Raw genomic sequence first — 25,334 nt, 5'->3', positions numbered from 1 at the left:
ATGCCAGTTTCCCAGGGGCCCACAATTCCGATCGCTTGGATTGTGGGGAAGCGGCAACGGTTGCACGTCCAGGGATTTGCCAGTTTGCAAGTCCCTTTTTGTCAGGATCATTCCCCTGTTTAGTGAGTGTCCCTAAAGAAATGGTTATAAGTCAAGGACTTTCCTATGGTAAAGAAGGATGCAAGGTACACGAGGAGGCATTAATCAGAATAGCTCGTTCCGTCCCCGTTTTTACCAATCCAGCAGGGTTTTTCTCTGGGATTGTTTGGGTCGCAGCTGGACCCTTAAATCACGATGTGCAGAGATCTTTCCAAGGACTCTACTGTTGTGGCCTGTCGGAGGCGTGGGAGTCAGAGCCAGTATCAAGGAAACTTGAGAGCTCCGAGGGGGAAGAGGGAATGGAGCTGGCAAAGAGAGAGACAGAGAGAGAGAGAGAGAGGCAGAGACAGAGGCAGAGCCTGGTCCGTCTGTCAGCCCCCAGATGGAGAGTCAACAGCCCCCAGGTCTGGAGGTGGCTGATGTGGAAGATGAGAAACTGCTGGGCCCAGTGCCTGATGCATGGATGCACAGAAGGCAGAGGAGAGGAGAGCAGTGGAAATCTATGGGCCGGTCCCGGGCCCAGTGCCTGATGCATGGATGCGCAGAAGGCAGAGGAGAGAGAGAGCAGTGAAAATCTATGGGCCGGTCCGGGCCCAGTGCCTGATGCATGGATGCACAGAAGGCAGAGAGAGAGGAGAGCAGTGGAAATCAATGGGCCGGTCCCGGCCCAGTGCCTGATGCATGGATGCGCAGAAGGCAGAGAGGAGAGGAGAGCAGTGGAAATCAATGGGCCGGTCCGGGCCCAGTGCCTGATGCATGGATGCGCAGAAGGCAGAGGAGAGGAGAGCAGTGGAAATCTATGGGCGGTCCTTGGGACGGAAGAGCCACCGCTGCTAGCGAAGCCCCACCCTATCTCTGGGGATAAAAGGCAGGAGGTGGAGATGAATAGATTGTGGCAAACAACTATTCATCTCCCTGTTGGACAAACTTGTTAGCCTGCAGTGAGAGAGAAACTTTGCCGAGCCTGCCGACACTCCTAATTAAAGGAATCATTGAGTTCACTTCAGAGGGTTCATCGTTGTTGGGGAGCTGGGTCAGAACATCTACCTGTTGAATCTCTCCCGGCCTACCTTTCAAAATAACCTTGGTTAGGGAGTCCCGCGTGGTGGTCCCCACCGCCGTCAACAGATTGATGGACTGGTCCGTCATGTGATTACAGTAGCTGAGATTAAGCTTGGACAGGAGAGGCATATGCCGGATAATCAGGCGCAGAGAAGCGTCCGTGATGTCCAAGCCGGACAGGCGGAGATCGGTGATGTTCCGTAGCTTGCTTCGGTTGTCGATTTGGCCTGCGCAAGGAACAAAAGGCAGCAGAAGTCTTGTTGTTATTTCATTTACGGAGGCTGCGATTCAACAGGTTCACCCACGCCTGGAGATGGTCAAATGAGGTATCCTTTCTATATAAAAATATCACGCAGGAGAAGACAATTTTGTTCACAAGGTAAACAACTTACCCCATCGGTTGATATGGGTGGATAGTTCCGCCAATGTTTTTCGTTTTAAGAGGAGTAGGCTTCAATTCCCAGAATTCCTCAGCCCTCAGGGGGGAATTCTGGGTATTGAAGCCCACCCCTCTTAAAATGGCCAACTTTGAAAACTACTGTTCTAGCCCATCCTTTTTAACTTGTAGCCTAGCCTTCTCTGAATAGGATAATATATATACTTTAAACAAAAAAACACCAAATAATTCCCTCAACACTGTCCGACTATTGACAAAGTCTGCACTACTATCACTATTAATCTTCTCATCACTCCTTATCGTCCATCCCCTCCCACTTGTGACTGTAGGACTGTAATTTTGTCGCTTGTATCCTTACGATTTATATTGACTGTTTCCTAGTATGATTTGATTGCTTATTTGTACCCTATGACTATTATTAAGTGTTGTACCTGATGATTCCTGATTCTTGACGCATGTACCTTTTCTTTTATGTATGCTGAGAGCATTTGCACCAAGACAAATTCCTTGTGTGTCCAATCACACTTGGCCAATAAAGAACTCTATTCAATTCAATTCAATACAATTCAATTCTTATTCTTAATTCCAATATCTATTCTATTCTATTCTATTCTAATTCTATTCTTATTGTAACCTATGACTATTATTAAGTGTTGTACCTGATGATTCTTGACTCTTGACGAAAGTGTCTTTTCTTTTATGTACACTGAGAGCATTTTCACCAAATTCTTTGTGTGTCCAATCACACTTGGCCAATAAAAGAATTCCCCTTCTAAAAAACAAATCTCATACCACACCCACAATTCTACTCTACCCATTTCCTCTGCCCCATTCTTGAGGCCACCATCAATGAGAAACCTAGTAGTTTTATACTCTGGTTTCTCTCCTGAAAAGAGATACCCAAGCCTTGTTTGCTGGAGTCCAAAATTGGGGGTACATACCTGGCCGGTTGTCAGTTGGTGGGGACAGAAGGTCTCGCATCTGGGCATCCTTCAGGCCTTCCACCCACTGGCTGTCCAGAGTTCGAAGAAGGGGACAACTGGAGCTGCAAAGTGCGGACACGGCGATCCACGAGCAGCCAGCCAAAAGCAGATCCCGGAGACCTATGGGGAAGGAAGGATGTAACCCTCAAAAGTGATCCTAACTTCAAGACAATCCTTCCTTCCTTCCTTCTCTCCACTGCTCCATCTAAGGCAGGATGTCAGGGTTCCAATTAACATACCCAATGGGATCGAAATTCCAAGGCAGGCATATTCCTCAAAGTACAGATTTACTAGCTCGATATACCTGTGCTTTGCTACGAAACTATGTGGTGGGGGCTTAGTTTTTGGGGAGGAAAACAAGTGGAAAAAATTCTGCCTCTGCCTACCAGCATCCATCAGTATTCATCTGTCTAGTGTCCTGTCAGTGTGTGTGAGTTGAGGGCTGTTTGGAAACTGAAACAGCATTTGCTGTGTGAGCAGCAAGGGGCCTGGGCGTGGCTTAGCTCAACTGTTCTGTACTAAAGCTGCTTGGTGCTCTGAAACTGAAACTGAAACTCCTCTGCTTGTGTTTTGCCTTTGGAAGAGATTTCCTTCTAGGTGGGGCGGGGGAGTAGAACTCCTTAGCATCAGAGCAAGATAATAATAATAATAATAATAATAATAATAATAATAATAATAATAATAATAATAATAATAATAATAATAATAATAATAATATGGGAAATACTAATGCTCTGATGGTCATTTCGAAAAATCCTTTCTTAGTGAGCCCCTAGAAGCCAAGAGGAACATACGGGCCAAATTTCAAGTTTGTAAGCTTTACGTTTCTGGAGATTTTCTGATGATGCACGAGTGGCATTTCGCTTATATTATGTATATAGACTAGGCATGACCTATTGGCACATCTGGGGAAACCCGACTCTAACCCCAGCCTCCAAGTTAAAAGTAAAGTTTTCTTCCCCCTGCCCTCCATCACGTGGTCCAATCAGGTCACAGCCCAAGGTCAGCTGGTCTCAGTTGGTCCCACCTCCTGTAGCACCTGGTGGGAAAGTCCTTGGTTCCCAGAGGAAAGAGTTTTATTTTGGCTACAATCCTCTCCCCCCACCCCACCCCCGGCAAGCTCTGCCTTTTCCCCGTTGCTGTTTCCCACAGCTCGACTCATCTCCGCTGTGGCAGCCCTGAAGGTGCCGGTGGTGGGAAATGGCTTCAGGATTGACACAGGAATTGCTAAGGTGAGAACCTACCTGGAAGCCGGGTAATAAGCCAGCTGAGCTGCTTTTTGGAGATATTTGTCCAGCTGAGATCTAACGTGACCGGCTGCCTTCTGATGATACCGCTCAGCATCAAGGGAGTGATGGATTTGCAATGGTTGAGGTCTATTTTGGTCCACAGCCTTTTATCACAGCACCTGGGGGAGAGCAGAGGAGAGGCAGGTCTGGCCCACATCTTGGAAAGAAATACAAGGCTTGAAATACAGGTATTCCTCGGCTTACAACTGCAATGGAGTCCAACGTTTCTATCGTGAACTGAGATTTAAGTCGGTTTTGCTCTGTTTTAAGACTTTCCTTGCCTTGGTTGCAAAGCGAATCACCACAGCTGATCAGTTAATAACCTGGTTGTTAAGGGAATCCGGCTTCCCCATGGGCTTTGCTTGTCAGAAGGTGTTGTGGTTAGCCGGCAGCAGGTGTGGACGGCTGAGGAGAGCGAGGACCCAGATCCATCCAGGACCATCAGGGAGTGGACTGCTGCCTTCAGAGATTGTGGGGGCTGGCAGTAGCGAGGAGGAGGTTCCTGAGGAGCCTGTGCCAAGTGCGCGCAGGGTTGCTCAGAGGAAAGAGCAGTTACAACAGCACGGGCAACTCAGGAGTAAAGCTGCAAGGTAATGGCCCCTCCTTCAAGAAAGTAAAAGCCAGCTGTGAATCGGATGTTCCTTGCAGGAAGCAAAGACGTTTTGAAACTCGAGCCTCGTGGACATTACAGTATCCGAAGTTGGTATTTGAAGACTCTTTTGTGTTGTAAAATATCTCTGGGTAACCTTATCTGTTATTCTTGGCGGCCTCGCAGTTTTGGCGAGGCTCATGCTTATCAAAGTTAGTTTGCAGCAGCCTTTTAACCAGGGATTTGTAAGAATCATTAAAAGGTTTCTATTCCCTTTGGTTCGTGTTTCTTTTATTGGGAAAGGGTTTGGGTCAGAACAGAAGCTGGCAAAAGGGGAAATCACGTCACCCTGCAACATTTCAACCGTCATAAACATGAGCCAGTTGCCAAGCCTCTGAATGTGGAGGTTGTAACTGTATTTTACGGCACCAAAAATAATCTTCTCTTTCTTTTTTACTTTAGACTCTTCTCCCTTTTTCCTTTCTCCCTTTTATTTGTATTTTATACGACAATAAATTCTAACAAAAGCCAAAAAAAGAGGACCACACAAGGTTTTCCAAGCCCCACTGAATTCTCGCCTCTCTTTATCCTGATCAGAGTCAGACCGTTGCAATCCTGGCCGCCAGATACTAAGGGGCCCCCTGACACCCCAGTTCCAGCCTGCCCTCCCATCCCTAATAGCCCCCCCCCCACGATCCCCCCCTATTCCTTACCACCGATTCCAGGTCCGGCACACTCTCATGCAGACGCAGAGTTCCCCGGGTCGGAGGCAGTTGAAGACAGCCATCCACACCTCCCTCTGCATCACGTGGGCCCCTCCGTCATCCAGCAGGAGCGAGTCAGGCGGGGGACTGATGGGGGGTGGCCGCACCACGTGCCGCTCCATCTGCATGCACTTGGGGGGCGAGAGGGAAGGCGGGGGCCGGGCGATGGCCCTGGGGGTGGGAGTGGTGGCGCCGCCACCGCTGCGGAGGCTGGAGAGGATCTGGTGGCGGAGTTCCCGCGGCGTCCCGTTGAAGCCCTTGGCAAGGGGGTGCGGCTGCTCCGGGCCGAGGTGGTGCTTGTCCTCCTCGGTCTCGCTCTCCGGCTCCGACTTGATGGGCTGGTGGTTCTCGTTGGCCAGGCTGTTCTCGGTCTTCTGGATCTCCTGGTTGAGCTCCTTGCTCAGCTCCTTGCTCAGCTCCTTGTTGGGCAGCCGAGCTTTCCGACGGATCTTGAACTTCTTCTTCTCCCGGGGCTCGGCGCCTTCCGAACTTGGCCCCGCGGTGGGTGAGCTCGAGCGCGACTGGTCGCTCTCCTTGGTTTTGGGAGCTTCCTCCGGGAAGGCCTCCCCGCCTTCTTGCTTGAAGCGCCTCAGGGGTTTGATGGCGGCCACCCGGTCATCGGGGGTCTTCCAGGAGCGCCTCTGGAAAGGGGAAAGGTACCCCAACATCGAAGGAGAATCGATCAACCATGGTGCGAAACCCAACGTGGGGAGGCTGGGGAATTCTGGGAGTTGAAGCCCACCCCTCTTGAAGTTCCCATGGTTGAAGAACGCTTCTACATACGTAGTCCTTGACTTACGGCCACAATGGAGCCCAAAATTTTTTGTTGCTAAGCGAAACATTAAGAGAGTTTCACCCCATTTTATCAACTTTCTTGCCACAGTCGTTAAGTGAATCACTGCAGATGGTCAGTTAGTAATACGGCTGTTCAGCAAATCTGGCTTCCCCATTGATTCCCCCCTTCAGAGGGTCACAAAAGGGGATCACGTCACCCTGGGACGTTGGGCCGTCATAAATATGAGTTGCCAAGAGTCTGAATTTTAATCATGTGAACCTAGAGATGTCAAGCCCCAAACCTGACATATGTGTAGAGCCATTTTATTTAGCCTTTTTATATATTCCTTTTCTTCCTTTCTCTTTGCTGGTTATGGGGGGAAGGGTTTTGGGCTTGCCACATTCCTAAGGTGGGAGGAGTGGAGATAGTCAGAGTTGTTTAGGCTAGGTGGTTCTTCTTCCCGTGGGAACGAAAACTGACCCTGCTGAGACCTGGAGGTGGAGAACCGATGACACCAGGCAAACGTTGATTTGCCTCTGTTGGGGAATGGGACTTTTAGAGGTTGTTTCTAACTTCCAATATTATGTGGCGTAATTCCGGGTTGAGTCAGATCCGGAATTACAACAGACTTTGCCAATTTGATGCTGTTGTAAATAAAAGAAATTGTTTTGGAAGATGGGACTTTGTTCTTTTTTCTTTTTGAATGGATTTCATCACTTGGAAACCCGACAAGAGATGTTGGAACGGTCGTGTGAAAAACATCCGTAAGTCACATTTTTCAGTGCCGCCGTTTAGTGAAGAGTCACTAAACAGTTGTAAGTCAAGAACTACCTGTATAGTGACTGGTGTCCTATGGGGGGGAGAAATCCATACAGATGAAGAACTTACCTTTTTCCTGAACAGCTTTTCTTCTTTCCCCAGTTTTAGCTACGGTCAGGGAAGGAAGGAAGGGAGGAAAAATGTCAATTTTATTTATTGGAAGTCGCTCTTCTCAGGCTGCCTGGGGCAATTCTGGGAATTAAAAGTTTGCAAGGCTTAAAGACCCAGAGATTTCAAAACACTACCCTGGATGGCCGGTTAGTTTAGAAACAGACCATTTAGACCTCTTCCACCTCTGGGCCCCTACCAGGTGTGCTATAATTGGTGGTGGGTGAAAGGGACAGGGAATGCTTGGGGGTAAAGTGAGAGTAATAGGAGCGAGCTTGTCTCCCAAGAGACAGCGTTTCAAGGTCGCTTCCCGGGGTAAGAATGCAGCCCCAGGGCAGCTTCTCCTCAAGAGTGACCATTTCAAAAAACGTTTTCTCTAAAATGGATGGGACAACGGGGGAACCTATTGCTGGGGGAGATTTGGCGCACAAATTTCAGTTCTGCCTTTGCTTTACCGTAATTCCACTTGACCTTTACTAAACTATACCTTTCTCAACACATGGAACCCAGGGTCTTTCTTGCTTAAAGGTTCAAGCTGAGGCAGGACTGACAGGAGGCTAGGAATTTTTACATTCATCCCTCTCTGCAAATGTGGATTTGTACCAGGTTGGAGGAAACGGTCCGATCGCGGCTTATAGGGAAGGGCAGGACAGTGACCTTTCTTACTGGGGGGGTGGGGGGTGTTTCCCCAGCTCCTGACCCCCCCCCCTTGTCATGTGCTTCTTCTACAGAGGCACCTTCTCCGGCCTTTTTGACCCAAAACACCCAAGGGGGAACACACGATTTCCCGGGTCTTACCCGCTTCCTCAACGCCGGTTCTTGGGGTTTATCCAATTTCCGCTTGCGGCGCAGGTGGGCTTCCTCCGAGGACTTCCTCCTCAAGAGAGGGTCCAGGGGGGGCTTCGGGGAGCGCTCGTCGGATTTCTTGCGAGGCGATTCCTCGCACTCGACTTTCCTCTTGGGGATCTCAGGGACGACTTCCTTGTTCTCGCGGTTGATCTTCTGCTCTTTGAGCAAAGAGCCGGGCAGGTTGGAGGCGTATTTGAACCCGGGGCCCCGCTTTTGCTTGTACGCCAGAAAGAGACAAAACACACAAGCAACTTTATATCTTATGCCCTTTTTTCCCCCTCTCCCAGAAAGGGCTAATTCTCTAAATCGGGAGGCACCCCCTGGGTGTATCCTAATTCATATTCTCCAATGGGACACCTCCATAGCTAAGAGTCATCCATCACGTTCTCCAGTTAGAGTTTTGCGCTGCAGAAACTTCAGTCACTTAGTTACAATCTCTGAAAAACTATGTAGGGAATGCACTTTTAACATCATTATCACTTGGGAATAAACAATGAGCCTCCTGCAGATTTTGCTCTCTTCTGCACAGGTAGTCATCAACTTACGACAGTTCACTGAGTGACTGGCTGTCAGGACTCCGGCACTTAACCCCATTTAAATCATGAGTCTCAAGCCAAACTTCCAAAACTAAACAGGATTTATTGGGAGTTAACATGTCCGGCACTGCCTGGGTGTAGCTGACTCTGAGACACATCATTCATTGTCACCCTTGACCCTGGTTTCCCCCCACCCACTGGGTGTGTTGTAATTCATATTCTCCAATGGGAAACCTCCATAGCCCAGAGTCATCAATCTTGTTCTCCAATTAAGATTTTTGCGCAGCAGAAACTTCAGTCCCCTAGTTACAATCTCTGAAAAACTATGTATGGAATGCACTTTCGGTTTCCAAGCTGCCACACTGCTCTTTCAAACCCCTTATTCAAAAATAGTCTTCAAAAGAAAGCAATACAGTCAGAACTCAAAGACCAGATAAAGGTGAAATAAAAAAAACCAAAACAAACTACAATGAAGGAATTTCCACAACGGACCAAGATAAATAATTACCAACTTCAAGGAGATAACAAGGCACAGTCTGTTGGAAGGACGCCAACCAAGATAACTTCAGCCCAAAATAAAACACGCTTTGCTTCTGGCAACGCTGTGTTGTAACCACCGTCTCTCTTATATACTATTCTCCCCAGCTGCAACCAATAAGGGGGATCATGGCCACTTCCTCTCTCATAAGCCAAGTTGTTTCCTTCTCCATTCCTCCCTGCGTGTCCTAGGATGCAGAGGGGATGGGCCTGGTTCTTCCTCTGACTGCCCAGCCGGCCTCTGCCCTTCCCCAGCCTCCTCCACAACCTCCAGAGCCGCACCTCCACTCCCTTGTCGGCTGTTCCTCCTCTCCCTCAGAGTCCGACTCTAACAAGGGCATGACACTGAAAGTAAGTGGCTGGCCATATAAATTCTCTAAATAAGTAACAAAATAAGACTGGCCCTCTTTCTCAAAATCTCCTTTATCAGATTTCAAGCGCTGCAAGTCCCAATATCTTTCAAGGCGAGGTTTTTAACACTCCTTTCTTTTTAAAAGTATTAATATTTCATAATTTAATTTCAGAGTTCTGGCATCATCAGTGATCTCAGGGACATTTTGTTGCGCCGGGGGCTCTCCACCCACCCAATTGGTAAAAAAAAGTCACACTTTGAGGCCGACAAAGACTCAGTTGACAAAATGCACTAAAAATGACACACACACACACACACACGCTTTTCCAGACAACCCAATCATGGCTGTGAAACTCACTTTCCCCGTTTTTCCAGCATGGTTGCACTTGGGACATTCCCAACAATTTGGAAGCTCCTCGTTCACCACGCCGTCCGATTCCCGCACCTGAGAGAGAGGGAGAGAGAGAAAGAAAAAAAAGAGAAAAAAAAGGAGAGAAAGAGGGAGACAGACAGGTAGAGGAGGAGAAAAGTGGATGAGCTCCTCCAGGAAGGGATGGTGAGATCTGCTCCTTTCTATCTATTCCTATTCTATCCATTCATCCCGTTTACAAACTTCCCATCTCCCCTCCCAGAGAAATCAATTACAGGGAGTCCTTGACTTACAACCGTGGTGAGAAAGGCGGTAAAATGGGACGACGCTCGGTTAACACATGCCGTGCTTAGCGACAGAAATCTTGGGCTTGGTTGTGGTCCTAAGTCAAGGACTCCCTTGAATAAGACCCAGAAGTTTCCCCTCCTTACCTTAAGGCACCCGGGGTGGATGATTTCGTTGCAAATGGAGCATTCCATAAGCATCAGATTAAATTTGCTCTCTTCCTCCTCCACCGTGTCTTCCTTGCCTGCTTCGCCACACACCAAGCACACTGCCGTGTGGGGCAGCACCGGCTACGGGGGCGCGGGAAAAAAAGGGACAGATCAGAGGATGGGAAATGGGAGCAAAACGCGATCGGAGCACACCGGGAATGCCTCTTCCTGGAGCAAGCTTGGCCGCTTTATCATCTGTGGACTTCAACTCCCAGAATTCCTCATTTCCAGCCATGCTCAGCCAGTCCACAAACCATCATGGCTGGCTGAGGAATTCTGGGAGTTGAAGTCCACAAACCACCATGGCTGGCTGAGGAATTCTGGGAGTCGAAGTCCACAAACCATCATGGCTGGCTGAGGAATTCTGGGAGTTGAAGTCCACAAACCACCATGGCTGGCTGAGGAATTCTGGGAGTTGAAGTCCACAAACCATCATGGCTGGCTGAGGAATTCTGGGAGTCGAAGTCCACAAACCACCACGGCTGGCTGAGGAATTCTGGGAGTCGAAGTCCACAAACCACCACGGCTGGCTGAGGAATTCTGGGAGTCGAAGTCCACAAACCACCACGGCTGGCTGAGGAATTCTGGGAGTCGAAGTCCACAAGCCATCATGGCTGGCTAAGGAACTCTGGGAGTCAAAGTCCACAAGTCGTGAAGTTGCCCAGCCCGTTATTCCCCTGGCCTGGAGGCCATCCCGGTTTTCCTACCCCGGCGAACATCGATGGCGCTTACCGCGATGCACTGCCTCATAATGCAGGACTGTTTCATGCGGCCAGGCCCCCCAAACTTCTTCATGTCCTTGCAGAAATGACATTCGCCGCACTCTGTCCTCAGGCAGGCCTCGCACTTGCGACATCGCGTCCTCCTCCGACGTGCGCCTGCAGTCGTCCGGTTCGCCGCAAGCTTCACAGCCGAGGAAGGGCCCAGTTTCCCCTTCGGACGCCCAACTGCCCGGTTCTGGGAAAGGAAGAGAGAGGGTGGGGGTTTTAAAGGCTGACCACCTACTATACCACTGGCTCTTGCGAAGCCACTCCCGTTGTGGGTCGATACCCTTGTAGGGAACGAAGCAGACGTTACGGCTTATGATAAACTTCGGTTACCAGTTCCTCTTTCTGCAGACCTAAAGTGACAGCTCTTTCTGAGTCGGGATGGTACGGTAAACCACAAAACGCGATTAAAGAGATGCAGGCGACAGAGGCCGGTCAGTAATAAGAGGTTTCTGGCTTCGCCGTTGTACAAACTCAGCCAGATGGACCCTGAAGACGCAGCGGGAGTAGCCGTAAAAGAATTTGTGGTGAGTCAACTTGGAAAGTATTAACACACAAGGAAAGATTAAAAACACCTCACAAATTGGTTGTAACAAGAGAAAGCCTGTTAATGGTTAACACGTCAGGCTAGAAACTAGGAGATGGTGAGTTCTAGTTCCATCTTAGGCATGAAAGCCATCTAGGTGACTTTGGGCCAATCACCAGGAGATGGTGAGTTCTAGTTCCACCTTAGCCATGAAAGCTGGCTTGATTATTTTGGGCGAATCTCCAGGTGACGGTGAGTTCTAGTCTTGCCTTAGGGATGAAAGTGACTTTGAGCCAGGTCTCCCCTCCCACAGGGTTGCTGTTGTGAGGAAAATAGGAGGACGAAGGAGTATTAGGTTCGTTCGCTGCCTTATTATAATAATAATAATAATAAGGTTCCAGTGCTAGAAATGATTCCTCAAATTAGCCCTGATGGGCTTCCTTCACATAATATGCAAAGCCACCCACAGTTGGTTGTCGTTTGCGTTCAAGAGTTTATGCTTAGCATTGCAGTTTATTCCATCTGTGAGAATTAGGCAAACCATATTATGTGTGAATGCATCCCTAAACTCCAAAATTAACAAACCAATAAACATATCATATAATTATTATAAATATATAAACGATGTGTACATTTGATTTATTGTGTTCCATTTGGAGTTAAGTGTTTGCTGGTGCCAGCCAAGTCATAGTGATGGACCTCAGTGAGATGTAACACACACCAGCAAACTTCCATTCCTGTAAAATCTTTTGTTTTTAGCAGGTTGAGAATTTTTATAACCCTTTCTAAAAAAAAAACTAATATTTGGTTTTGCTGTCTGTTTTTCCCATTTTTCCATGCTGTTTGGTGTGTGTTGTGAAACACCCAGGATTGTCTGGAGTTGGGCATCATCGAATTGAACAAACAAATAAAATAAATATAACTGGAAAATTTGCCTGGAAATTTCATCCATGCATCAGCTGCAGAAAACAGATAGTAAGAAATAGTAAGACGTTTTTCAGCAGCCATTTTTATAGACTTACAGATTGTTTTATCAGATCCTTTGATGGTTTTCCAGGACTAAGTGAAGACACTAAATGGATCAATTAAAAAATAATTTAAAATATTTGACAAGGCCCAACATCAGAACTGAGATTGGCTTCACATGCAGCTCTTAATTTAAAACAATGACCACAACAAATAATTTTTTTTAAAAAAAAAATACATTCTAAGAGCTACAAAAATTCCCCTTCCAAAATGCTCATATAAGGTAGATCCCTAAAATTAGATCCACCTTATTTAAAAATAATAATAATTTCTACAGCCACCCACCTCAGCCCACTGACTCCAGGTGGTGAAACAATCCTAAAACAATTTTTTAAAAGTGTTCATTTAAAAAAATAATTAAGACTGTTTGGTGTTTTCAAAACCCAACCACAAAAGTAATACACCTACACCAAATTCATGGCCCTGGATAAATGAAATGTTAAAAGGCAGAATAAGGAGATATAGATGACCAGTCCAACAGCAAATTAAGGAATTAAATATATTTTCAGTTGGATACTGGAAACGAATTTGAGATACATCAAGAGGGCCAGGTAAAATATTTACACCTTTGTTCTAAGTGAATCATGGTAAGAATATATTTTTTAAAAAGGTTGCTTTTTCACTTCTAAATACTGGTGCAAATTTAAACTGGTAAATCCTAGTAGTTTCTAAAAAATTGGCTCTGCTCTCAGTTGGGGTGGGTGGTGTTTCTTTTCTAACCCCCCTGCCCACATTATATAAGCCCTTTTAAGATGCCCCAGGTATTTTCTTGTATTTACTGCAAGGGACACAGGATCAATTCCCTATCTTGATGGGATTAAAGTCTTCCATGGGGGTTGGGGGTAGGCAAGGAAGCTGTCACACAGGCAACCAGCACAAGGCACACACCCCCTCCATTCACCCCTAGCTATTTCAGGTCGCCAAAGCACACCCAAGGTCTCACTTCCTGCCTCCTCTGATTAAAGGGGGGGAAAAAAACCCCACAAGATTGTTTAGTTAAAAATATCCTGTAAAGTCAAAGCAACATCTTTCTTCGAAAACAATAAAGGGGGAAAAAACTACAAAAAAGGACAGTGTAGTTGACTTTGGAAGACCCCCCCTTTGCCCCTCACCCACCCACCCTTCCTTTCCCCCTTCCTCCCATTCTCATTCTTTCTTTCTTTTTCTTTCTTTCTCCCCTCCCTTCCTTCCTTCCCTCCCTCCCCTTCCCCTCATTCTTTCATTTTTTCTTTCTTTCTCCCCTTCCTTCCCTCCCTCCCCCTTCCTCCCATCCTCATTCTTTCATTTTTTCTTTCTCCTTTCCTTCCTTCCCTCCCTTCCTCCCACCTTTTCTTTCTTTCTCTTCTTTCTTTCTTTCTTTCTTTCTTTCATTCTTTCTTTCTTTCTTTCTTTCCTTCTTTCTTTCTTTCTTCCTTTCTTTCTTTCTTTTCTTTCTTTTTCTTTTCTTTCTTTTTCTTTCTTTCTCACCTCCCTCCCTCCCTTCTTTCCTTCCTTCCCCCTTCCCCCACCGTCTTTCTTTTCTCTCTCTTTTTCCTCTCCTTCCTTCCTTCCTTCCCTCCCACCCTCCTTTTCTTTCTCTCTCCTTCCTTCCTTCCTTTCCTCCCTCCCTCTCCTTCCTTCCTTTATTCCACCCCAAAGACCCGGCTTCCCACCCAGCCCTCCAGAAGGGGGAAGACTGGCAACCTCGCCCCACCCCACCCATTTCCTTGGCCTTCCTCCCCTCCCCTTGGGGAGGGACCTCCTCCTCCTGCCTTCTTGCAACCCCTGCAAGGCAGGAAAAAAAAGGAGACACCCAGGTGCAAAACTTTGCCTGCCATTAAAAAAGAAAAGAAAAAGGCAGCCAGACCCACCCACCGCCATGCATGCAAGTGTGTGTTTGTGTGTGTGCAGCCCCTGCGTGCATGCATGCACACACATGCACACACACACACACACACCCACACCCCACCTGGTCCTGCTCCGAGTCGTAGTCCTCCTCATCGGGACTGGCTGACATGGCCATCTCATCACGGGCAGCCCAGCAAGGGCCGGGCTGGCATGGCTGGCAGCCGGTGTGGGAGTCTAACCCGGCTGTCCGAAGCCTTCGGCGGCGGCGCTCCTTCCCTCTCCTTACTCCCAGTGGGAGGAGGAAGAGGAGGAGGAGGAAGAGCCGAGAAGGCCCTCATCCATATGCATGAGGGCCCCGAGAGGAAACCAGGAAGGGGCTGAGCTTCCTCGGCTGCCAATGGCGAGCTAACCCGGAGTGGAACAATAGACGGGCTCCCCATTGGCTGCCCAAGCCAGCTGGGGGGGAAGGCAGGGGCAGAGTTGGGGAGGGGGCAGAGGGAGGGTCTTTGCTGGAGGAGGAGGAGGAGGAGGAGGAAGGGGGCCTTGCAAAGCACCCTTCCTTCCTTCCTTCCTGGTGCAACAGCGGGGCTGAGGTCCTTGCAGAGGAGGTTTTGCAAAGGGGCGACGGGCTCCGATCGGTGCCCACCCACCAACGGAAGCGGCTTCCTTTCGGGGCACGGGGGGCTGCAGAAGCAAAAGAGGGGGTTTCTTTTTTAAAAAAATACGAAATGTTTTTGCATGCATGCCAAAAAAAACCAACCCCTTTTGCTTTGGTTCTGCAGCAGGAGTCCTTTTCCCTCCAGGAGGCCTCCTCCTCCTCCTCCTCCTCCACAATCAAACCCAACCAGCAGCCCTGCAATAACTCACAATCAATAACTCACATATCACCTGGTTGTTTTTTTTTTGGGGGGGCACTAAACCTTGAACCTGCCTTTATTATTAGGCGCCCTTAAAGGCACAAGATTTTAAAGCAACAGCCACGTTTAAACCAAGGGCACTTCTCTATGTGGAACTGCAAGCGGGTTCAGGGAAAATAGCGTTGTGCGGTGCACCACGAACCACAAAGGGAGCTAAACACACACACACACACACACACGCACAATATGAAATTATGCCAAAACATACTTTGGAAGGAAAAATAAAAAAACCTCTTTTTTGGGGAGAGGGGGGTTTTGGAAATCTCTTTGCAGGATAAAAACAGTCTTGACTTAAGGATTGAGGCCTGCAACCGAAAGAAACCAGGATGGCCTACCTTTGCGTTTTTCTTAGGCCAGGATACCACGGGAATCCCAGATATGGCCAAATTCTGGTCATCCTCTGCATGTTCCTTCAGGATGTTCTGTTTCCAAAGCAGAGGGGAGGAAAAAAAAAAAAAAGGAAACATTTGGCTTTTGCAAGGGCCGATTTCACACAATCTCCTGCATTTTAGGCTTCGTTTAAAAATCATCGGGCTTCACAAACCATGGCTTGTTTAAGTTTGCACGTGGGTGGAGCCATAAGCCATGTCGACTTATTCCATAAATCATAACAAAGCCTATTTTGGGCTGGTCGTTCCCCATAAAGCAAATCAAGGTGATTGAATTGGACTTGGACTTGGCGTATTGCGTGAATTCCTGCAAAAAAAACCATCCATTCTGGCTTGGGGTAGAAGCTACTGCAGGAAGAGATGGCCCTGAGGCTTTCCCCATAAATTAAACATAATTTGCAAAGCCAGAGAATTGGGGCTCCTCTCTTAAATGCTTCAACAGCCTTGTGGAATGGCACCCCCCACCCTAAAAATTAATTAAGGATTTTCTGCGTTTTCCAGAGGGAGAAAAAAAAGCAAAGCCCCTCATTTGTTCCTGAAAGAAAAATAAGAAAGGGCCTTACAGATTTCAATTTTCCAATTATTAAATTTAAACCCTTGAGTGGGCTATTGTACCATATAATCTCTTCTTTTTTAAAAAAACAAAAATTGAAATGCAAAAGAGGGTAAGGAAAGAAAAGAAACAAAAAGGGAAATAAATAGGTTTTAAAACTGCAGAGTAAAATCAGGATTAAAACTTTTGGGTGTGAGAACCACTCCTCCCCTTCCTGTGTGAAGCTCCTACCCATAAATTTTACTTGACTGTACCGTACTTTGTTGTCATTGCACCTCCTACAACGAAATCAAGCACCATCTTCAGTGCACACCATGACCATGACCATGAAAATAAACACAAACACACACCCTTCACCCTTCACACATTGAACCGGAAATCCACGACACCACACCAGCACTGCACTATACAGCAGAATTCAAAAGAGCTCCTGCCCTGGGATAGAAGCTGTTTTTCAGCCTATTTGTCCTTGCTTTTATTATTCTGTACCAGCTGCCAGATGGTCATAGTTTAAAAAAAAAAAAGGTGCCCAGGATGAGATGGATCTTTGAGGATGTTTTGAACTTTCTTAAGGCAGCGGGAGCTCTAAAGCTCTTCCAAAGAGGGGAGAGGGCAACCCATGATCCTCTGATGGGCAATGACGTTCACCCTCTGGAGCATCGTCCTATATGCCCCTGTGCAATTTGGCAAACCATACAGAGGTGCAGTAAGTTAAGATGCTCTCTATGGTGCAGCAGTACAAGATCACCAGCAGATTCTCATTCAGTTGTTGTTTTCTGAAAAGCCTCAGGTTGTATAATCTCTGCTGGGCCCTTTTGACCAGGGCTGCAATGTGAGCAACCCCAGGTCAGGTCCTCTTTTAGGGTAACACCCAGAAACTTAAAACTGGCCACTTGCTCCACTCGGTCTCCATCGATAAGCAAAAGGGCTGGAGGTCTGATCTGTTCCTGCACATCAAACATGAACGAGGGTTGCTAATTCCCGCTGGAGTCCTAAACATCACAGTTGAAATGTAAAGCTATGAGAGGACTGTACCACTTGCCTGAAGGAAATGGGAAATTTATTTTCTCCTACAGTCTCCAAAAACCACCATCTGACACCAACCATAAATAGGGTTTGTTCTCAAATCGCTCAACACAACACAATCCTGCAATCTACTTGAATGGGCATGCTTAAAGCCTGTCCTCACAGCACTAGCTAAGCCATGGTTTAATCACTGTGAGGTTTTTTTTAAAATAGGTGGGTCCACAAATCCATTACACGTGTGACCCTGAACTTGGTGCCTTCTAAATACCATGAGACCTCAACTCCAAGCCAAAAGCACAAGAACATGCATTCAGCCAGGGGGCTCCAACCTTGGCAACTTTAAGAGATTTGAACTTTAATTCCCAGAATTCCTCATGTGGACTTCAACTCCCAGAGTTCCTCATGTGGACTTCAACTCCCAGAGTTCCTCATGTGGACTTTAAACTCCCAGAGTTCCTCATGTGGAATTCTGGGAATTGAAGTCCACACGTCTTAAAAGTTGCCAAGGTTGGAGACCCCTGACTGAACCATGAGCCACGGCTTACAAATGACACCGATTGGGATCCAGGCTAAACCACCAACCAACAAACCACGTCTCAGGTCTACAGAAGGACACGCTTTCCTGCTACGCACCTTCATATCTTCCAGGAGAGCTTGAGGATCGCCAATGCCTTCGGGGACACATTTCTTGTTCTCCGGAAGGGATTCCAGTTTTTCCACCAGGGCCTTCAAACCTTTCAGCTCAAATTCGGTCAAGTGAGTCCACTTGGCAGGCACCTCCGTGGCAGGAGACCCAGTGGGAGTCTTCGAATAGTCCACCGTGGCTGACTTTATACTTTCCTCCGACTCGTTGGACAGAGCCCTTTTGAAGAAGCGCGATTTTGGCTTCTTCCCCAATGTCTCCTTCCCCTCCGAGTGTGTGCTGTTAGGAGAAGACGGGACGTCGGACAAGATCTTGGGGACTTTGTCGGGACTGTTATCCTTGTCTTCCTGAGCACGAACATCGCACGAGTCCTCATCCATGTCTCCCCAGGAATCGGACGAGAAACTATCCAAGCTACGTTTCCTGGAGGTATCTGGGAGCAGAGAAGAAGACAAATTAAGAATTGCATTGGCACAATGTTGGAAGGGCGAACAAATGCCAACAAATAATTTGATTACTCAGAAAATACTTGACCGCGCTGAAATGGGCCTACTTACACAAAAACTTAGGAATAAGGAAGACTCAAGATATATTACAGCTTGGGATAAATGGTATAAGTGGATTAAAGAGAAAAAACCAGGAAATTAAAAGATATGTTTTTGATGAATGGAGTAGTTAAATTAAGAATGTTTTACCAAATAAGAAATGAATAGTAGTAAAATTATTACCAAGAAAAAAGCACACCGTCTTAGTTGATTAGAAGCATATGTTTTATATGTTTATTTATTATGTATTTGTATATATAGATTTTGTCTACAATGTAAGGTTGTATTTGATGTATTGTACATAGCATTTGTCTTTTTTTTAATCTGTAATAAAAGTTTTCTTTTAAAATTTAAAAAAAAAAAGACCTTCCGGAAAATCGAGACCTCTAGTAACAACCACCAACGTTCTAGTTCAACTTCAACCTCAATTATTTCTGTCTTTTTAAAAGCTGATTTATTCCACCAAATCTCTGCTCTTTAAGAGTCTTCACGCATGTCTTTGGAGTTATTGAGCTATCCAGCTCAGTCCCTAACTTGAAAAAGTTTCTGCAACCAAGAGTAGCTTTCCCTCTCTTGTCCCTGCTACTCCAAGTAACACGCTGAATTACTTACCAATTAACATTGATTCTTGTAGATACTCCTTGCTGAAATGAGAGCGCTGCGTTAGACAGAATACGTATCTCTCCAAAACATACCAACACATTTCATAGTAAAACGGGTAGCGGAACTTGGCTTGTACCTGCGGACGGGAAAAAATAGGACATAGGGACATGTCTGAATGTGGGCCACAATTTGCTCAGATGGAGGCAGAAAAGTTGAGAAGCTATGTTCAAAATAAATAAATAAATAAATAAGAGCCTTTTCTTTGTCGGCCAACCGACCAACAATCTACACCTTCCTGTGAGAGGCAATTTATCAGATAGACGGATTCCATTTAACGGAGATGTTTTATCTTGCCTGAGTTGACGTCACAATCACCATTAGCCATGGTTCTCTTGAACCACCATTTGTTGAAGAAATCACCACACCAGTTGGATCCATAGGCTGTGCCAAACCATTAACTGTTGTTTCCAAACCGGAGTGACCGGCTCACACAACAAAAACACCAACCAACCAACCAATGACACTTTCCTTGTCAGTGGTGTGATTCGTTCTGCCTGATGTTCTCATTCTTCGGACCTCTAAAATCACATCAGAGCTGAGTGACCAAGAGGCCAGCAGAGGTCTAAATCTTGCCCTCAGGAGCATCCATAACTCAGGTTCAAGAAAGTCAAGGTATGCATATATATATAATTTGTTTTCTTATATATTTGACAGACACACACAATCATGCACCTCAGCAGAGATCTCTGCATGTGCTGCCAATTATCTTAAGAGGGTTGACCTTAGCTTTGGATCTGGACAACCACAGAATAAATTCAATATTTGCTTCTTCATGGCTAAAGGACAGAACTAAGAGCCCTGGCAAACGGTGTGTTTCTTTCCCATCTTTGGACCCACCCTTATCTCTGGGTTGGCATAATTTATGGCATTGGGGATGATGGTTCAAATTCTGGAGCAGAAAGTTTAGGTCACCTGCTGGTCCATAATCTGTTTCTCTGGGGATCTGAGGGACTCACAGCTTTTGGTGGGAAGGTTAGGGTCCTGCACCCTGGTCGGAAGAGACCCTGAAACATTTGACCTTCTTCTCCAACTGTCCATTCCCAAATATGTGTAATTGCCACTCACATTTGGGGTATCGGAGACCCCTCCCTAACCTGGAGCAAGAGTTACAAGTCTCAGGCTCTCACTCCTTGCCTATTCAGAAGGGATTTCCAAAATTTGGGAAGGACAGGCCTCACCAAGGTAAAAAAAAAAAAAAGAGCGACGTCCATAAAAGGAACTCAAATCATGCATTTTCTCCCTCCCGTTTAATTTCACGACAAAGAGAGCACTGCGGGGGAAACAAAAATTTGCAAAGAATTTGACTTACAAATAGGAAGATGCCTCTTTCCACCCCTCGGCCTTCAAAAGGTTTTCAGCCACATGCCTGGGGAATATATTAAAGACATCGTTTGCTCAATGCTTTCCTGACATTTGTCTTTTCTTTTCTTTTTCTTTTTTGCAATTCACCAAATTTAGTTTTGCTTCTTTTTTTTTAGGGGGTGGGGGGCGAATGGGGGAAACCAATGCTTTTTTTTAAAAAAAAGAAGAAAAATAAATAAATGCTGAAGACAAAGAAAAAAAGCATGCAGTGCTCCCCTGCTGTGGAGGGGATCAAACTCTCAGCATCAGTTTGAGTTCCTAATAATTTCGCCTCTCTGGACTCCGTCCCATTGCTAGCTGTCTCTCCATTTCCCTTTTGCACATCTGCAAAGTCACAGGTACGAGGCAGACATTGGCACACACCCCAAAAAAAAGGGCTTCCCCATTGCAAGCCAAATGTTGCAGGGAGCTAGAAACAGCTTAACGCTTTCTCTTGCCAGTTTTTGAATTACGATAGTTGGAAAGGACTTTCTGTTCAGAGTAGCCTTTCTCCACTGATCCAGGAAGGTGGCTGCTCTCGTGAGAAGGTGAGAGATGTTTCAGAGTAGGTCCCTCAGCAACTAGCCACAATCTGCATCTTCCCAAGCAGTCTCACACCGAGCTACACATTTATGGTGGGTCAAATCACGAGAGATTTGGCCATCCTTCCATGCCCCAAGGAAGACGAAATCTGGGATTCCTGCAAGAATCCAACTTTGGCTTGGGGTTGGCATGCCAGTACATGCCCGGCGTGGAGAAGGCAGGTTCTTGGGAAAGGAATTTAGACAAGGAGGGGATACAGGTAACAACTGTTCACCTGGAAAGACAAGGAGAGCAGAAGTAAGGCACAAAGGATCTTAAGGTTGCCTCTCTTGGATAGTCCTCTTATAGGCCCTTTAGTGCAGGGGTCTCCAACCTTGGCAACTTTTAAGACTTGTGGACTTCAACTCCCAGAATTCCTCAGCCAGCATAGCTCCAGAAACCATAGAGTCTGTTCTCTAGAGAGGCCATACCCTGGGGAACTCTGGGAGTTGAAATCCACAAGTCTTAAAGTTGCCAAGGTTGGAGAGCCCTGTCTTAAAGCATTGGTTCAACCAACCCACCGAACTCCAGCAACCATAGAGTCTGTTCTCTAGAGAGGCCAGACCCTGGGGAATTCTGGGAGTTGAAGTCCACAAGTCTTAAAGTTGCCAAGGTTGGAGACCCCTGCTATAGTGGACAATGTTTGAGAAGAAGACCCAAACGAGAGACATCACATCCAGGCTCATCAGCAGACCTCGCTCCATCTTACATACATTTTCACACCAGCCTTCTGCTGTTGGTCTCTTCTGTTCTGACTCATCTTGACCATAGTTATGATTGAAGGCTATGAGTAAAGATGGGCCTCAGACATTTTTCAGACAGGACCTCCTTTTTCTCACGTGCTTTGGAGAAGACGCCAGCCTCTCATTATCTCAAGATTTTTTTTTCAATGATCTTCAACTTGCCTTTCGAAAATCAACTCAGGCTGTAGATATTCCAACCGTCCTAACTTATTTTCTTAACTGCCCTCTGCGTTGCAACGGAAACCTACTACACTCTGTTGGGAATTAGAAGCCTGATCCTGTCAAGTAGAGATGGACCTACGTCGTTGGAAAATCAAGGCATTTCTTCCGATCTTCTTCTAAAAGAGGTTTGGTCCCAACAAAGGACACCATGGCATTGGCATCAATCTTGACGATGGGTTGGAAAGGCCCAACACACCTGGAACCGCAAGATACAGATGTGCCCCACAGCAGGAACAGGGATAGTGATGATGCATTGGGGGAAGGGGGGGGGGAATTCCCAGAATTCCCTAGAAACAGCTGATCAGAGTTTGATTTGGTGACTTACCAGCTTTTAGAGAGCCAATCAAACAGTTTCCATGACAAAACCCAACATTCTAAACTCAGGAGGGAACCAATCAGAAACAAGGGGTGGAGCTACAGTTCTTCACTCCTAGCACCCACCTGTTGTGGCCACTGCCTTGACTTTTTTGGACTCCCGTACCAAGGATGCTCCTGAATGGCGAACCATCATTGCTAAATCATCCAAAGATGAAAAGGTCATCTTCCTGTAACTCAATGACTTAAAGCCCACTATAGCAAATATCCATGACAAAAACCCAGATCAAACCACCATCAAAGAGCTCAGTGTGTTGTGAAAATTCAAAAAAACCCAAAACTGGCTTGAATAAACCTGGTTGACTTAACCAGGTTCTCATCATGGGCATGCAAATATAGAGGCTGAAAGTAAACACTCATTACATTTATGACTGTATTGGGGAAAATGAGCCACTGACACTGGTCTGTAACCCTGGGAGTAGAGACCTTCCAGAATTCCAGATTGTGGGGACACATCCCCAAATCAAATCTTTATCCAACATCATCTCAAAGCAAACCGCTGAAGCTTCTTCCAGAGCATTTTTTAGCTCTACAGCGTGATGCCCAAAGTAGCCACTCTCCTGGGGAATAAGAGCGTGTTAAGTTGTCAAAAGCCCACCCCCCTACAAAGACCAATATTCCCCTGAAAATCTGGGAATTGGTCAGAATTCTGATTTTTTCCCCCACAAGAACAGAAGCCAGGCCGTGAAAGGTTGCGCTTATTAAACTTCAAAGAGAATTAGATTCCCATGTGCTGCGGTAAGCCATAGTTGTGTTAAACCTGGTTGGCTAATAAGATGGAACAAGCGGAGATTCCAGAATCCATTAAAGCAACCAGCCTCCCCATATCCTGACAACAGTGATGGAAAGTATATTCTCAGGTGGTTTGTAAATCATAATTTATGGCTTGGCAGGATATGTTAAGCCATTCTGGTTGATTCTACTACAATGCATGGCTCAGAAGGATTGAGAATGCGGTCAGTTGTGATCACGCAACAAGCCGTTGCTAAACTCCATGGGTGAACCCAACCATTAAGTTTATCCAAACTGGTGCCCAGTTAGCCAGGGAAGACCAGTTCTCCACCAGCTTGCTCTGTTCTGAACCTCAGCCTTTACTCTTCTGGGTTTTAGAATTGCAGCATTACAGTCCAAATACCTGAGCGCCTAAACCCAAAAGTTTACAGACCCAAGCAAAGTTTCCTTTGAACCACTCCAGGCACCTCGGTACCTTCTGCAGAACAAACTATGATCCAGTACCTTAAGTCAAACATCTTTGGAGTCCTTACCCTTGTTCTGTCCTCAATTTCATAAATGCGAAGCTGCATGGGAACATTAAAGCTATGCAAGATATTTCCACCAAACACCAAGGAATCCACGGGGGTGTAAACCGCATGTATCCAGCCTAGAAAGACGGAGGAGAGAGGAAAGGGTTCACATCACAACAGACAGTCATGTTGGAGATGAAGTCCACCTCTTGTCTGTCCTACAAAACTGTGTTTTTCTTCAGGATCTGCCTGAAAAACCTTTCTGTTGAAGCTTCAGCCACTGAGGCAGCACAAGCCCTGAATTGAGAATAGGGTATAAATCATTAAACTACCGAGAGGTAGAAAACGCCAGGATCAGGGATGTCCAACATTGGCAAACTTCAAAACTTGTGGACTTCAACTCCCAGAATTCCCCAGGCAGCCATTTTATGAAATTCTGGGATTTGAAGTCCACAAGGTCTTATTAAAGTTTCTAAGGTTGGACACCTCTGGCCTACATCATCTCCATAGCCAGCAGAAAAAGGGACATCGCAAGCAGATGTCCAGCACCAACGGAATGGGGTTGCGGCTTTTTTATGCAATCATTTTTCTCCCAGCGAGAACGTTAAGGTCCATTATCCGGTCCATCTCTCTTCCTTATTCTGGATCTAAGGATGGAGGCCCACCCAGTAAAGGGTTGATCTTGAAAAACCAGCTCCTGGCTCCGAAAGGGGATTTACCTGAAGGAATGAAGAAAGTGTGTCCTTGCTTCAATTCGATTCTTTGGCACAGCTCCACGCGGTCCCCCAGGAAAATGTCACTCTGCTTCCCGGAGACAACCCATTCCTCGTAGAGTTCTAGGTTCTGCAACGTGGGAGGAATCAGCCAAAAGATCTAGAACCAGAGGGAGAAAACCGGAAGGCCTCGTGCGTCACATTTACAGGCACAAACGTTTTTAAAAGAAGCAAACGAGCACGTCCAATATTCTATTTTAAATTCAGCACGCAGCCAGGCGGCCTTTCCTAGCTTGGTGATTTTTCCCTTCGCTCAAGCCTATTTTGAGAAAAGAAAAGGGGGGGAGGGGAGGGAAACTGACCCTCCGCTCTTGAGAAGGATTATTGTTTTTAAAATAAAGGATCCCCTTCCGCAGAGACTCCGCTTACCTTTCCTCCCCGGAAAACGTGGTACCACACCGAAGTGCCTCCGAAATCAATGTGAAAATCGGTGAAGCATCCCTTCACGCTCATCAGGCAATACCTGGAAGAGAGACCCTCACTTTAAAACCCGCCGAGGAGGCCCGTCTGATGGGCATATCGTCAGCAAACCGGGGGGCCCCCCTCTCCGAGGAAGGCTTCCCTGTTTGTTAGCCGGGTGGGATTTTAGGAGCAGCCGAAGGATTTCTACTGCAGGGGAGGAGGGGAAGAAGAAAAAGACGGCGAACCAGGCAATGCACCCCTCCCCCTCCTTCGCGAAGGGAAGACACCAACCGAGAGGCCGCCCGAATTAAATTGGCCATCAAGACGCGCGCGGGCTTGCCCCCGTTTCTCTGTTCTCAGCGCTCCCTTTGAAACCCCCCCCAAATGAGACGCGCTTTTTCTTCCCAATCCTTGCACGGGCAAAGTTTACAAACAGTTCTGCTCGAATCTCACACTCTTCGTGGGTCGACGTTTTTGCAAAAGCTTTTCTTGGACAAGGCGAAAGTGGCTCCATTCACACACACACACACACCCTCCCTGCTCCCCGCTTTGAAAACTCTGGATTGGGAAGACTTTAAAAATAATCAGTTCTGCACCATCCCTTCTCGCCCGGATGCGCTCATTCCTACCCAGCGCCCACGATCCATCCTCCTGCCCGCCATGGGCGCCTTAAAGAGAGGCAGGAAACGTCCACAGGCTTAACACCCAACACCTCTTTTTCCTGGTTCCGGTTGCTGGCTATCCCAA

At 46.8% G+C, this 25,334-nt stretch overlaps 1 protein-coding gene across 5 annotated transcripts in view; it reads right to left on the bottom strand.

Annotated features, from left to right (window-relative positions):
* Positions 1-25,334, bottom strand: part of KDM2B (lysine demethylase 2B) — a 41,263-nt gene that overhangs the window by 2,042 nt on the left and 13,887 nt on the right. For 3 of the 5 annotated variants that reach the window (XM_087942934.1, XM_087942936.1, XM_087942937.1), the window contains 15 exons: positions 24,555-24,648; positions 24,132-24,285; positions 23,434-23,549; positions 18,855-18,981; positions 17,688-18,130; positions 15,422-15,508; positions 10,756-10,980; positions 9,961-10,104; positions 9,518-9,604; positions 7,684-7,959; positions 6,847-6,885; positions 5,133-5,824; positions 3,786-3,949; positions 2,500-2,661; positions 1,170-1,388 (listed from right to left, as the gene is read on the bottom strand). In XM_087942934.1, the coding sequence (XP_087799060.1) occupies positions 1,170-1,388; positions 2,500-2,661; positions 3,786-3,949; positions 5,133-5,824; positions 6,847-6,885; positions 7,684-7,959; positions 9,518-9,604; positions 9,961-10,104; positions 10,756-10,980; positions 15,422-15,508; positions 17,688-18,130; positions 18,855-18,981; positions 23,434-23,549; positions 24,132-24,285; positions 24,555-24,648 (3,029 nt within the window). Of the gene's footprint in view, positions 1-1,169; positions 1,389-2,499; positions 2,662-3,785; positions 3,950-5,132; positions 5,825-6,846; positions 6,886-7,683; positions 7,960-9,517; positions 9,605-9,960; positions 10,105-10,755; positions 10,981-14,290; positions 14,543-15,421; positions 15,509-17,687; positions 18,131-18,854; positions 18,982-23,433; positions 23,550-24,131; positions 24,286-24,554; positions 24,649-25,334 lie in introns of those variants that run through there. The other 2 variants (XM_087942935.1, XM_087942938.1) reach the window with 2 other exon arrangements.

The sequence above is a fragment of the Notechis scutatus genome, chromosome 13 (assembly GCF_049901735.1).
Source record: "Notechis scutatus isolate UNSWTSFEM ecotype Mainland chromosome 13, rNotScu1.2, whole genome shotgun sequence".
Lineage (NCBI taxonomy): Eukaryota > Metazoa > Chordata > Lepidosauria > Squamata > Elapidae > Notechis > Notechis scutatus.
The sequence above is the reverse complement of the archived record's forward strand: the minus strand, read 5'-3'. Positions and strand labels throughout refer to the sequence as shown.